Raw genomic sequence first — 15,680 nt, forward strand, 5'->3', positions numbered from 1 at the left:
GGCCCCACTTGGAATACTGCATCCAGTTTTGGTCACCGCAATGTAAAAAAGATGTTGAGACTCTAGAAAGAGTACAGAGAAGAGCACAAAAATGATTAGGGGACTGGAGGCTAAAGCATATAAGGAATGGCTGCTGGAATTGGGTATGTCTAATTTAATGAAGAGAAGGACAAGGGGGATATGATAGCAGTGTTCCAATATCTCAGGCACTGCCACAAAGAAGAGGGAGTAAAGCTATTTTTTAAAGCCCCTGAAGGCAGGACAAGAAGCAACGGATGGAAACTAATCAAGGAGAGAAGCAACCTAGAACTAAGGAGAAACTTCCTGACAGTTAGAATAATTAACTAGTGGAACAACCTGCCTCCAGAAGCGGTGAATGCTCCAACACTGGAAGTTTTTAAGAAGAGACTGGACAGCCATTTGTCCAGAATGGTATAGGTTTTCCTGCCTGAGCAGGGGGTTGAATTAGATGACCTCCAAGGTCCCTTCCAACTACTTCTTCTTCTTCTTCTTCTTCTTCTTCTTCTTCTTCTTCTTCTTCTTCTTCTTCTTCTTCTTCTTCTTCTTCTTCTTCTTCTTCTTCTTCTTCTTCTTCTTCTTCTTATTCTTCTTCTTCTTCTTCTTCTTCTTCTTCTTCTTCTTCTTCTTCTTCTTCTTCTTCTTCTTCTTCTTCTTCTTCTTCTTCTTCTTCTTCTTCTTCTTCTTCTTCTCTTATACTACAATAGCTGGTGTTAAATAGAAGAACCTGATTCTTCATCAGGTTCTTCATACTGATTCTGCCTTCCTTTTATTTTTGTATTCATGTCTGCTGATTAAAATAAAAGTTTAAGGTATTCTGACCTCCTAATAATGTGGCTTGCAAATAATTAGACAGCAACATATCATAGTAATTGACATATTTTTATAGCATGAATTTTTTTGGGGGGGGATACAGCTTCATTAAATGCATAAAGGATTGTTTAGCATTCATATGTAAGCATGTATTCAACAAATATACAATGTTAAAAGCCCGTTACATCATTATTTTAAAGCCTTCTTGAAAGTCATATTTGCATTCCAATTTTCTATATAAGTAGAGAATTTCACATACAGTTACCACTAAAGAGTTAGCAAACTCTGTTTTCTCTAATATTTAGAATTTTGAGAGTTTTATTCTTACATGAATGTAGTTTTTGTTCTTATCAGAATGAAAATCAGATTTCAGACTCCTTATTTTACAGCATTAGCTGTTAAAATAAAATAAACTCTTTGAGAGTGACTTCCATGCACTTTTCCATTATTCTAAAGACATTTGGCCTGTTCTTTTCAAAGGTGCTTACCAGCCCTATACAAAAATGAAGATTGGTCAGAAGAAATAGAGAATCTGAGTAAATGTCAGTTTGAAAATCTTATCCAAGGCCAATGGGATTTTAATAAAGCAATGAAAGCTGTTCTAGAGGCTACAGAAGATGAATGTTACTCTCTCACTGATTTCTGGTCCTATTTTCTTGTGCATAAAATGCTAAATAAGGTAGGTGAAAAACAATATTCAGATTTATTTGATAGTTAAAACAAATGAATAGCCTTTTCTGACTCTGGGTCCCACTGGATGATCTCGCCTGATGCCCTAGGAATTCACACTCATGCTGGTCATATTCATGAAATCATATTCATGAAAAATATAATGTAGTATAATAAGTATAGTACAATGCATTACATATAATGTAATGGATATCATTTAAAAATAGGACACTCATATCTCCCTGCATGTCAAGAGTCAAGGTAATACTGTATCTCCCTTAAATACAATAATGAACAGTGAAAAGAAAAAAAAGTAATTAAATGAAAATAAATTTATTTCAGTTGGAGGAAGAAAAATTATCTGAACGTGCTGGAATCTGTGAGAGTGGAAAAAACCCTTATCCTATCTATGCAGCTGTGAACAAGCAAACTTATGAGAATCAAAATGTAGGTAAGTATGCTTGTCTATATATGCAGATTTTGCTGTTTAGCAGATGAAAACTGTTCAAATCACAAGTTCTTACTTGATTTAGAAATAACTGTTCCTCTTTTTTTTGCTACCACTAATGTTAAAAAATTCTAAAAAACAATTGTTCGAAGCTTCTAAATGAGACATTTGCAAATAATACTATTACACTTATTAGGGATCAGAAATATATTAGTGATTTATGCCTCACATAGTGCAGCAAACTTCTACAATAATAATTTTGTGGTTGAACTTTTCCACTGGCAATATCTTAGCCACAACAAAGTGACTAACTGAATGACATTTCCAGTTCTTCTGTGGACATCTGGAAAAAAATAGTTATAAACACACGGTGACACTGTTGGATCAGAGCCACTGTACATGCTGCAAATTAAATTTAATTTCTTCTGTATCCCATGTATTTCTACAGTAAATTCTGTTTAAAAAAATGGGGAGTTAATAGTCTGTATCCAGATGCCATGATAAGAATAGGCAAATCTACAATAAATCATGGTTCTAATCTTATTCTTAATCTTAATCAAAGTCTTGGCCTGTGTAGACTTGGGTAAAGTCCAGGTCTGGACAATGTAATAAATCTAATTTTACTGATTTTATTAGAATGCTAATTTTCACATTTTTTGCTGTAATGTTTTCAGGTACCTGGTTTGAGTTTACTCCTCATGAGGTTGGAATTCCTGGATTAGGAGCCTATGTAGACAGCAAATACTTTGGGAGCATTTTTAAAAATGGGCAGCTAATCAGAGAGAAAAAAGAAAAAAATATTTGTTATTTGCAAGGTACGTCATCTGAATTTTTGTCCTTCAAACAAAGGAACATTTTTGTATTTGCATAGCTACTTAATGCAAATGCAGAGAGGGAACATGTTCCTGAAAATTTAAAATATGTAGTTCAAGCAAATCATTTCATCAAGGGCTCTGTGGAATAAGTTGTTTAAGAACATAACCAAGAGCTATTAATAATAATCCGAGGTACAAAGAAAGGATGGGGTATGGCTACATTTCCTTCCTTTTTCCTGTGTTATATGATATAATTTTGTTTTTTTTTAAATGGATCTTTTATAAACACTAGATTGTAATGTGGGGGTATTTTTCTTATTTTTAGGTTTATGGGGGAGTGCCCTTGGAGGCAAGCAAGAGATTTCAAAGACTATATCAGGTATTGCTCTTTTTGTGCTTGGATAGTGTGATATTAAATTAGTCCATGAGTCAGGGGAGATCACAAAGAATCCATGTACATGCTGAGTTATATATATTGAACCAACTGTCTCTTCGCAACCTTAGAACCTATGATAGTAGCTTTCAAATCTTTAAGTCTATGAATTCCATTATCTGTAATCATATGGCTAAGGCTTATGAATGTTGAATTCCAAAATATCTGGAGAGCATAAGTGTGCTTACCCCAGTCCTAAGAAGTCAAAGATATGGAAGATATGTTCTACGTTGCCAATAGAAGAGAATATATGTAGCTCAGAGTTGAACTCTGGAGGCCTTGGTGTGCTTTGAGCTTCTTTTTTTCTTGTATATGTTTTATTACCTGACTGTTGTTATTCTCCAGATATAAAAACCCAACAATAGCATTTTCCAGATGTGTTCTTACACCTTCTTTCTTTCTGTAATTATTGTAGTTATCGATAGTGAACAGGCTAAACTCTAATAGTCTTGAAAGCCTTTCTAGTAGTAAATAGACAAATTTAGTTGATTCTAGGCTCCTATTTCCTTGTTTCTGATGCAAATTTTCAGTGCTGGGTATAATGTACAGTACCAGAATTTCCAGGTTTACATAAATATATCACTAATTATTATAAATGCCAGGGAAGTGTTATGGGTAAAAGAATCAATTATGGAGAAACCCAACATTTTGGCAACATATTGACTAAAGCATATTTCTGGTTGTTGAAAATTATGTTGCAATATTGTGCTAGAAAAAGTGAACTGTTATAGCTAAGAATGTATTCATTTATCTTTTAAGATGCTTTAAAAGATTTTGGAAAATATGAGAGATCAGAGGACCTTACTTCAAAAGATTCAGGTAAGGTTTATAGCAAATGTGTCCCTTTCTTTCACTTTTTCCCCCTAGCATTTTCTGCTGTTTTTCAGATCAAGCAAATGTTGATCCATAGGTTGCAATAGGAATTCACCTGATATCATGGGCTGAGAGAGAATGACTGGCACAAAGTCAACCAGCTGGCTTTCATGCCTAAAGCAGGACTAAAAACAAAGTCTCCTGATTTCTAGCCTGGTGTCTTAACAACTAGACTAACCAGTTCTTCTCTTTCCTTCACTTTTCCTCCCTACATCTTTATTGCCTAATTTATGTGAATGTCTAAGTCTGAAGTGGTCAAGTTGAATTTATCCAAATGACCAAATTGTTCATGATTGACTCTAGCCAAACTCTCTATTACAAAGTTTTTGTGAAGAAAAAATGAGGGGATGATCATATAGGTGCCATTTAAGTTTCTGGAGGAAATAAATCAATGTATTAGTAGTCTTCTATCTATTATACAAAATGTGTCTGTATGAAGAATTATTTTCTAAATCCACAGATTAAACAGAAACATGAGTGATCAACCTATGTCTTCTAGATGTTGCTGAGCAACAATTTCTAGCTTATTGAAATTGCTCAATGGCTAGCTGGATTTTCAGAAGCCCCTAATTAGTTTAGAATAGTATTTCTTCAACTTCAACTTCAAATTATAGAGGTTAACAAAAGAGCTTTTGTCTGTATGAAATTTATCAATATTTATTGTATTAAAAATTAACTTTAATGCAGTAGCTGCAAGTACCACTTCTCAAGATTATAAAATGAGATTTTGATATGTATTATTTCTTTAATGTTTAATTTTCATTTTACAGACTGCTTAACTCCAGGGGTTCCCAGATCATACTTTGACAAACAGTGGTCTCTCATATGGGCCCAAGGTCCTTGAGAAAAACAGAATTTGGGAGTTGTCAGGATGAATCCAACATATATGTCTTAAAAATTGAAAGGAATGACAAATACATTTTTGTTACTGTCCTCATTAATAGGGTGATATTTTGATATGCTCCCTGATCACTATAATGGATTAATAGTCTTTATTTTATACTAGCATTCATCTCTTTTTGTTTTATTGTCCTACCCCAATGTAAAAGTAAAGTAATAGATTCTGTGTTCTGTCGTAGTAAAAGTACTCTATATGCTCTTCAACTTAATCTTGCTTAATATTAATATTTAACCATTTTGAAATGTTATATGATAACCCAATGGACAGTGCTCTAATAATTAGAAGGGTGCTATTAGAAAAAGCAAGAAATTACCAGATCTATACAAAACTTTAGATCACTTTTCTAAAGCACAGTTTGTTGATATCAAAGCATAAACATACCAATTTATACTGTTAATGGATTAATCGGTTTTGTTTTATTTATTTACCTAATTTTCTCCTAAATAACTAAATTACAGCAAAAGATTTCTGTGTGAATTGCTCCCATATTCAGGATATTACTCCCAATGTTCTGTATACTCACTAAGTATATCCAGTCCCATTTGGATTCTTGTTAAAAGGGGAATGTTCCTTGAAGTTTTTTGTTCCTTCAGTTTTTAACAAAAATTGAAAGCCATTTTTGACTAAAAAGTGACATTTATAGCTTGACATTTATGTCTTCATTGCTCGTTGGGAGTTAAGGAATTATGAAATAAAAATATGAAAAAAGTTCTTCATCCAAGATTACTGTTTTCACAAGAGGTGAAAGATTTGGTTATTTAAGTAAAGTGCCTGACCAAGAAACATGTTATCTGATTCTAGAACAAGGCAGAATTTTTATTGCTATTTTCTTGTGCTGCAACTGCAAAAAAGCCAATGCATTTCTAGACTGAAGCAATAGAGGGATCATGTAAAGTGCTTTATACTGCAATGGTAAGATACTGTATCCAGTTTTGGTCACCATGATTCAGAAGAGATGCTGAGATTCTAGAAAGAGTGCAGAAAAGAACAACAAAGATGATTATGAGGCTGAGAGCTAAAGCATATGATGAAAGGTTGCTGGAACTAGGTATATCTAGTTTAATGAAGAAAGGACTAGAGGTGACCTTGTAATACTTCCAATATTTGAGGGGCTGTCACAGTGAAGAGGGAATCAACCTATTCTCCAAAAGGGCAGGATAAGAAATAATGGATGGAAGTTTATAAAAGAGAGATCCAACCTAGAATTAAGGGGAAAAAATCCTGTCAGTAAGAACAATTAGTCAGTGAAACAGCTTGCCTCTAGAAATTGTAGGTGCTCCATCATGGAAGTTTTTGAGAAGACAGCCATTTATCTGGAATGGTATGGGGCAGTGGTTCTCAACCTGTGGGTCGGGACCCCATTTGGGGTCGAATGACCATTTCACGGGGGTCGCCAAACAAGGCTGTCCACCATTTTTTCCCCTTTTCTTTGGCCACACCCTTGGTACCCGGTGATGTATAAGTGGTTGGGGGTCACCACAACACGGGGAACTGTATTATGGGATCGCGGCATTAGAAAGGTTGAGAACCACTGGTATAGGGTCTCCTGTTTGAGCAGGGGATTGGAGTAGAACCTCCAAGGTCCCTTCCATCTCTACTACTCTATTATTCTGTTAATCTGTTATTCTTATCTTTTCAATTGTCAAGAAACAGACATTAAGAAATTAAATATACTCTATGAATGCTATCAGACACTCCTGGATCTGCAGTTATTGGAATCTACAGATAAAGAAGAACTAGATAAACTTGATCATCTAGAAAATATGTTGAAAGGTAAGTAATATGAACCCCATATAAAACAATGGTTGGGAGCAGGATGGAAATGCAGAAGCAAATAAAATCTTATAGGATCTTTCAAAATCATTGTTGAAGGAGCTTTATGGGTCTCTTAGGGAATAGTGTTCCAAAGGGAAGACAACTTGACAGGTCAAATACTTTCCATTTTGGATCAACAATTTAACAAGTGTGCACAATAAAGATTTCTAAGAGGACAATTTCCCTGAGAAAATATGAGTTATATACTTCACATCATCTACCTAATCCCTAAGAAAATGTGACCATATCAAGGTCTCTAATAAAGATTTCAATAAACCAGAGTGGGGGTGAGGAATATTCAAAAGCAAGTGCCATGCAATATAAACATTCCATACGTCATTTGACTTACAATTAATTCATATTGCCACAGTGTAATCCAGAAAATTAAAATTAACTTCAGGCCTAAGAAACCAAAATTACCACCCATTAGAAGAAAACTCATTTTTAAGCATTGAATAGTCTATAAATCTTCAGAGTCAAAATAAATAAATGTATCTCAATCTAAGACCATTGAATAAAATTTGCTACTATCTGTTAAAAATCTGATTGCAACTTTAGTTGACCCAGTTTTCTTTTAAACTCATAAAAGTTTAAATGTTTAAATAATTAGTAATTATTTTCTATTATTATATTATATTCTGCTGAATCCTAAAACATTGAAATGAGTCTTGCTGATTTAGATGAACTGAATTAGCTTGCCATCTTAAAATGCTTCCTTGTAAGCCCAAACCAAATGTAAATTTAGGATACTTCTTGCATGGAATGTGCTTACTAAATAAAACAGGATAAGATGTGTAGCTTATGTGTAAAATTTGTAAAAATAAAGCGAATATCATCAGTGGGGAAATTGCTGCTCCAACAGCATCTTTAGCTTTGACTTCAATTGAATGTAAAAGTATATTTTTGAGAAGGCATAAACAGAAATGCACTGTAAATTGGTTCAAATGGTTTACCTCTGTATACTTGCTACACCATATAGTTTGCTGCCTGAAAAAAAAGCATTTTATTTCCTGCTGCTTAATTCACTAAAGTTCTCCTCTTCCATTTCCATAAAGATTATAGTTCCAGCAAAAGCTATCAGTTGATCAGAGAGATGCATGAGACCTGGAGTTCTGCAGATGAACAGAGAAAAAAGGAAAAGTATATGATATTATTCCAAACTTTGGATGCTGATTTTGGAGGCAAGTGGTTGTCATGTTGCTTCATTCTTCTTCAGAGCCTCTGGCTTTCTTCAGGCGATTAGAATTTAATGGATTTTTTTAAAATAGAAAAAAGTTACACAATCTATCAGTAGGATAGAATATTAGGATACTTTATAACTTACAGAGTGGCAAAAAGAATAGCATCTGAGAAAGAGTAGACATGAAAAAGATATCTTAAAGATATGATATGGCTTCTTTAACGTTTTTGTGTTATTTCTTTAATAGATGTACAAATCACCTCAGGTTCTAGGTAGCAAACAATGAAACATGGTACAAAACCCATATTTAAATTTACAATTATTGGAAAAATACTGTAAGTGATCTTAAAAATGGTGTGGATCTTCCACTAGTAATTTATTCACTAAAGGCTTTCTGAAAAAGCTGGGTTTTAACAAAACACCATTAAAAGGGTTTGATAGAAGACTGAGATTTCATTGTCATAGCAAATTAATTTCAAGTGAACAATCATCTTGGACACATCTAATTTTAAAATTTTCCATAAGAACTCCTATAGGGCTTGACACTGGGTCACTGGGAGAAATAAAAATATTTCACTTGCAATGGAATAACTAACAGATGTTAAGCATGCTTTTGTGGGAGGCTAGCAAAATAATAAATATATTCCATATATTTTCATATTTCATGTTCCATTTCTTTATTTCTTAATAAAGCAACATCTAGATTTCAAAGGTAAAAAAAATGAATGGGGAATAGCTGGCATTTCAGCTCTTTACAATTTTATTTTTTTCATTCCTACCTTTCACTGTTATTCCTTTTAGATGTTACCAATGACTCCAATAAGATGTATTTTAAAATGATGAAAAAGACATGTTTATGCCTTTTGAATTGGTCATGGGGAACTATCAATAATTTCCTGTACCATTGTTGTAAGTTTTTATCCTTATTGTACTAGTCATTTTGTATACTGTAAGATCACAACTGAAAAATTATCGCACTTTTGCATTAAAAACAGAGTATATATACAGTACCCCTTGGTGGGATATCATTAAAATCTCTTCCCATTTGCCATTTATTCCTGTGTCCTTATAGAAGAACTGGAAAATACTCAGTATGGGAAATTTTACATTGGATGTCATCTAACAATATGTGTAACATGAGAGGGAGGAGAGAGAAGCAAGAAGGATTACTTAAGGTAGTGGAAATGAAAAATATAATAGCTGTTTCTCTTTGGATCCTCCTCCTTTTTTATTTGATAGGCAATTTACTTGCCAAACAAAATTCTTTTGCAGAAAAATATTCCTATCTAATCGACTACTTCTGCAAGAGTATGCTCTAAGCATTCCATACTCACAGCAGTGCTTCTACAGGAATGTGCTCTGTCTACTTCCCAATTGCATACATATGTTCTCCAGTCACTTACTGACAGACAATTCAAGTGTTGTTAGATTTCAGTTAAAATATTTAGTGATGTCAGGTTTCTTGCCACTTGAACAGCCACTTGAACAGCTTTGTCGGTGTGTATAAAGAGTTATTCTTGTCTATAATGATTGATTTTTTTTTAGAAAGAATGAGATATGTGATAAATGTGAAAGATCATTTGTATTTTAAAGAACTGGGAATTATTTTTTAAAAATAGAAAAGACTTGTTCTTTTTTTATTTTTTTATTAAATTTTTTTAAAATTTTACAATAAAAACCCCTTCCCCAATCCCTCCCAACCCACCCAAAAACCCTCCCCCATTCTTCCCAGAGCTGAATACAGGCTTAACTAGATCTTAAAAGAAAAAAAGTTTTAAACCCAAATAAACCTTAAGCAAATATAATTACACTCAGTAAACAAATTATAAAGTACTTTAACTCCATTATATATAAAAAAACAAAAAGAGGAAAAAAAAGAGAAAAAAAAATAAAAAAAATAAAAAATTAAAGAATAATAACGATTACACTTCTAAATAATATCTTAAACTTATATAAATTATTCAAAAGCTAGATAATATTATCTTATATCGTACTTATATTGTATAAAATTTATCCATCTTCTCCACACCAATAAATACTTCTCTTGCGATTGATCTTTCAAGAAAGCCGAAATTTTTGCCATTTCCGCTAAATAAGAAACTTTAAAAAACCATTCTTGCAAAGTAGGCAAAAATTCCTTCTTCCAATATTGCCCTATTAACAACCTAGCCGCAGTAATTAAATTTAACATTAAAATAATCTCTTTATCATCCCAATCAGAAACAATACCCAACAAAAACAATTGTGGAGTAAATTTTATCCTTCTTTTAAAAATTCTTTGAATATTCCACCATATCTTAATCCAAAAAGCTTTTATACTTTTACATGACCACCAGATATGATAATAAGTAGCATCCAAGCAACCACATCTCCAACATTTAGGCTGCAGGTTTGGATACATCCGAGACAATTTTTGTGGATCAAGGTGCCATCTATAAAACATTTTATAAAAATTTTCCCGTAAGTTTTGGGCTTGCGTGAATTTAACATTCCTCACCCAAATAATCTCCCATGTATCTAATAAAATCGGTTCATCAAAATTTTGTGCCCACTTAACCATACAATCTTTAACTAGCTCTGCTTCTGAATCCAATTCCACCAAGACACCATAAATTATTTTAATATGGGTTCGACTTTGATCTCTAATTTATTTTAACAAATTCTCATCCTCTCTAAGCAAGCCCACTTTATAATCTATCTTCCACCTTTCCAATAATTGTCTATACTGAAACCATGAATAAATAATATTTTCTTGTGCTAATTCATCCATAGATTTTAATTGCCAGTTTTTACCATCCCACTTAAGTAATTGTGTATAAGAAATAATATCCATCTTAACTCCTCTCCTTATTCCTTCTATTGCATGCCATGGAATAGCCCATAATGGAATTCTTGAATCACTTCTATAGTATTTCTTCCAAACCCGAAGTAAAGAAATTCTTAAGATATGAGATCTAAAAATCCTATCAACCTTTTTATTATAAATTAAATAGGCATGCCATCCGAAAAGTAAATCCCATCCCTCCAAAAGGAGTATATCTACATTTGTTAGATTAACCCAATCACTAATTGATGTTAAGACCACACATCATAATACAGTTTCAAATTCGGTACCTTGAGTCCACCTTTCTCTCGTATATCTTGTAAAATTTTAAGTTTTACTCTTGGTTTTTTCCCTGCCCAAATAAATTTATTGATACCTTTCTGCCACTTATCTAAATTTACTTCTTTCTTTAAAATAGGTATCATTTGAAATAAAAAGAGAAATTTTGGCAGAACATTCATTTTAATCGCTGCTATTCTCCCCAAAAGGGACAATTGCAGTTTTTTCCAGTTGTCCAAATCCTTTTGTATTCTAACCCACAGCGTTTCATAATTATTTTTATAGTTTTGAATTGAAAGCAGATAGAATAACACCCAAATATTTTACTTTATTAATAACCTCAAAACCTGTCAATCTAACCAAGGTCTCCTTATCCAAGTTGGTCATGTTCTTAGGCAATATTTTAGTCTTGTTATTATTAATTTTAAAACCTGAAACTTGTCCGTATTGATTTATCAATTGTAGCAACTCCATTACAGAATAAGTTGGTTGAGATAATGTAACAACTAGATCATCTGCAAAGGCCCTTAATTTATATTCTTTTTTATTAATTTCTATTCCTTTTATCTTCGATGATTCCCGAATTTTAATCAATAAAATTTCCAAGGTTAACACAAACAGCAGTGGAGACAATGGACAACCCTGTCTAGTCCCCTTTTCAATTGGGAATACCTCTGATAAACCTCCATTAACTATAAGTTGTGCCGTTTGTTTTTGATAAATAGCTTGAAGGGCCTGTAAAATTTTATCTCCAAAATTCATTTCCTCAACCAGTCTTAGCATAAATTGCCAATTTAATTGATGAAAAGCTTTTTCAGCATCTAAAAATATCAATCCTGCAGAAATTTGATTATTCTTATCCAAATATTCTATTAAATTAATAATTTTCTGACATTATTTCTCATATACCTTCCAGTTATAAAACCAGTTTGGTCCATATGTATTAATTGGTTCAACACAACCATAAATCTATTAGCTAAAATTTTCGAAAAAAATCTTATAATCTACATTCAAGAGAGATATAGGTCTATAATTCTTTGGTAACGTAAGATCTTGGTCTTCTTTTGGAATCAAAGATATAAAAGCTCTACCCCAAGACAAGGGAGTCTCTAAACCCTGTAATATATTATTAAAAAGTTTCCTTAAAGGTTCTATCAGCTCATCTATCAAAGTCTTGTAATAAATTGATGTGAATCCATCAGTACCAGGTGCCTTACCTAGCTTTAATTCTTTAATTGCTGTCACAATTTCCTCTGTGGTAATTACTCCATTGATTTCTTGTTTCTGATCTTCTGTTAGTTTAGGAAAATGAGCATCTTGTAAATATTTATCTATATCTAAAGCCTGTACTTCTCTACCCATGTATAATTTTTTATAATAATCTAAAAAAGATTTCTTAATCAAGTCCTTCTGAAATACCAATTTACCTTTATAATTTATTTTGTCTATAATTCTCAACTTCTGTTTCTTTCTCAATTGATAAGCCAGCCATCTCCCTGGTTTATTAGCATTACAAAATGTGATATGTTTCATGTATAATAAGTTAGTTGCAGTCTGATCTGCCATTAACATATTAAATTGCGATTTAAGCAGTTTTATAGATTCCTTAGTCTTCTCATCTGTAGGATTCAAAATTAAAACTTTTTCTTTTAATTTAATCTCATCTTCCAACTCCTTACGTTTCTGCACCTGTTTCTGTCTATAAATCTTATTCATTTGCATCAAAACCCCACGCATATAAGCTTTACCTGCATCCCGTACCATTGACATTGAAGTACCCTTATGCATGTTTAAAACAAAATATTCCTTTAAATGCTCTTTAAGTTTCTGAACATTCATTTCTTGCCTAAACAAATTTTCATTCAACCTCCAAGATCTTCTCTCCTCTTTTTCAGAAGCCAATTCCATTCATACTGGACTGTGATCTGTCAATGTCCTTGGGAATATATTTACATTCTTTACTCTAAAGTATAAATCCGTTGTAATAAAAAAAAGTCAATTCTTGAAAAAGACTGATGTCTATCCGAAAAGAAAGTGAAGTCTCTCTCTTCCAGATTGTGTTCTCACCAATAGTCTCGCAACTCCCACTCCTCTTTCAAATCAAAAAAAGCCTTAGGTAATTTAGCCTGTTTAAAAGAAGTAGAAAGTCCTTTTTTGTCTCTACATGTATCTAAAACTCCATTCCAATCTCCCATCAATATAACAGATCTGTAATCCAATAAAATCAATTTTTGATGCAACAACCTATAAAATTGTTCCTGTTGTTGATTTGGTGCATACAAATCTACTATAAGTATTTTCTTACCATACAGTCCCACTTAAATCATAACATATCTCCCTTGAAGATCAGAATCTACTAAACAAGCTGATAAATTTTGCTTAACATAAATAACTACACCCCCTTTCTTCCCAAGAGCAGAAGATACAAAGTGAGATCCCAATCGAGCATTAACTAAATATTTTTGATCCTTAGAGATGATATGCGTTTCCTGCAAACAAATAATATCATTATTATGCTGCTTCAAATAGTGAAATATTTTCTTTCTCTTTTGAGGGGAATTAAGGCCATTAGCATTCCATGTCAGGAGCTTTACTATCTCCCTCATCCAAAAGCCTGGAGAAGACTGCTTGAAGATCTGCCATTGAAGATTGTACCGAAGATCTCTTAGGTCTTGCTCCTCCCACAGGCTCAGAAGCAGATTCTTGTAAAACTTCTTTGACATCTTTCTTCTGTTGTTCCTTTTCCTTACGTCTATGCACTGCCCGAGTCATTCTTTGCTCTTTCATCTCAGCTTGTTGAAACCACTCAGCCTGTGATTTTCCAGCTTTCATCAACACAGCTTCTTCAGACTGCTGCTCAACCTCCTTCCCGTCCAAGACTTTAAACATTATAGGTGGTGATGAGCATGCTCCCAGGACCGAAGTATAAAACTCCTTTGCTTTAAAAACAGTATTAAGTCTATAACGTGTCCCCACAAAGCTCACCACTATTCCAATTGGAATATCCCATCTGAATGGCATTTGCCTTTTTTTAAGTTCGTCTGCCAGAAAAGCAAACTCTTTTCTTCTTCTTAAAATTTTAGATGGGATCTCCTTTAAAATTATAACATCTTGTGCAGCAATCTGAAACTTCTTATTATAAAAAGCTTGTATAATTTCATTACGCAGGGATCTTTTCCCAAAGTAAATTACCACATCTCTTGGCAGGTTTCTTTGCTTTGCAACCCAGGAATTAACTCTAAATATTTTTTCAATTTCTCTAGATATTTCCTCTTTTTCTCTGTCCAAGATCACAGCAAAATCATTCACTACCATCTCTCTCAGGTCTTGTTGCATATCCTCTCTCAAGCCCCTGATTCTTAAAGCAAACTCCATCTCTCTATATTGGGACATAACAATTTCATCTTGTGAAATTTCCACCTTTTTTTCCATTCCTTCAAACTTTTCCTCCAAAACCTCCACCTTGTCTTCAACTTCTTCAACTCGAGAATCCAGTTTTTCAACCACAGAAGTAAGTCCTTTTAAAGCCAAAACTATATCTTGCCTCAAAATGCTATTATTCTCCACTAAAAGCTCTTTCATTTCACCTCTGATTTGAGATATAGCATTTCCCATTATGTCTTGCATATCTTTTACCGTTATTGGTTGCAGAGGGGGAGAAGATGGTGGTATAAGTTTAGGTTGTTGTGCTGGTAATATTGCAGGAGAAGAAGCCACCTTCGGTATTGTAGAAGTTGCTTGATGCTTTGAAGCCATTTTCAAAAATTTATTTCTCCTTTCCTCCTTCTTAAGAAAAAAATACAAAAGATACAAAAAAATCCCTTAAAAAAGTAAAACAAAAAGTTAAACAAAAAGGGAAAATAATCCTCTTAAAGCCCAAATCCACTTTCAAAAGATCATTATAAGTAATCCAATCCATTCCATTCCATTCCAGTCACTTAAAAAAAAAAACCCTGCCAATTGCCATTTTACTTTCCCTTTCAGCAAAAGAAAAAAAAAGGGAATAAAAATAAATCTTTAAACTAAAAGTCCAAATAAAATCAAGAAAAATAAAATCCTTTATTCAGCTCTGTCTGCTTTTAAAATAACTCACCAGGTCTCTATAATCATGAAGGTGGGAGCGGCGTCTTGCTTTGTCCCTGGAGACAAAGACAGCTGAGAAGCGGAGACAATCTGAACTCTGTGGGAGCACTCTTTTCACCCCCCCAAAAAAGTTCCTCGGGGGGTTTCAGAGGCTTTACCACTATTCAGATGATACCCCCCTCCCTCCCTTTGCCCAGGAAGGAGGTTTTGAACCGCAGAACAGCTGATGCCTGCTGTTCTTAGCGGTTCTAACACTTTCTCAGGAAGACAGCTACAAAGTAGCCACCATCGCCAGTGCAAATCCACCGGAAGTCCAAGACTTGTTGTTCTTTGTAGGCAAAGACGATGCAAACATGCAAAGCATCAAAATATTCAAAATGATTTGATCCATGTCATTCACGTCTGCTTTGATTTCAAATTTGGGAGAAAACAGATGATTTACTGGCTGTATTTCATATATTATAAGCCAGTGTTGGCAAACCTATGGCATGCATGCCAGAGGCGGCACTCAGAGCCTTCTCTGTGGGCA

The 15,680-nt window shown here is 33.6% G+C and overlaps 1 protein-coding gene across 2 annotated transcripts in view; it reads left to right on the forward strand.

The window, feature by feature from the left end:
• The window catches only part of LOC120314609 (cytosolic phospholipase A2 gamma-like), a 33,253-nt gene that overhangs the window by 13,534 nt on the left and 4,039 nt on the right, over window positions 1–15,680 (forward strand). For both annotated transcript variants that reach the window (XM_039357870.1, XM_039357872.1), the window contains 8 exons: window positions 1,312–1,510; window positions 1,843–1,951; window positions 2,623–2,763; window positions 3,089–3,142; window positions 3,956–4,015; window positions 6,618–6,743; window positions 7,841–7,966; window positions 8,767–8,874. In XM_039357870.1, coding sequence (XP_039213804.1) covers window positions 1,312–1,510; window positions 1,843–1,951; window positions 2,623–2,763; window positions 3,089–3,142; window positions 3,956–4,015; window positions 6,618–6,743; window positions 7,841–7,966; window positions 8,767–8,874 — 923 coding nt within the window. The remainder of the gene's footprint in view (window positions 1–1,311; window positions 1,511–1,842; window positions 1,952–2,622; window positions 2,764–3,088; window positions 3,143–3,955; window positions 4,016–6,617; window positions 6,744–7,840; window positions 7,967–8,766; window positions 8,875–15,680) is intronic.

Source organism: Crotalus tigris, unplaced genomic scaffold, assembly GCF_016545835.1.
Source record: "Crotalus tigris isolate CLP2741 ecotype Arizona unplaced genomic scaffold, ASM1654583v1 scf7180000018954.1625260, whole genome shotgun sequence".
Taxonomy (NCBI): domain Eukaryota; kingdom Metazoa; phylum Chordata; class Lepidosauria; order Squamata; family Viperidae; genus Crotalus; species Crotalus tigris.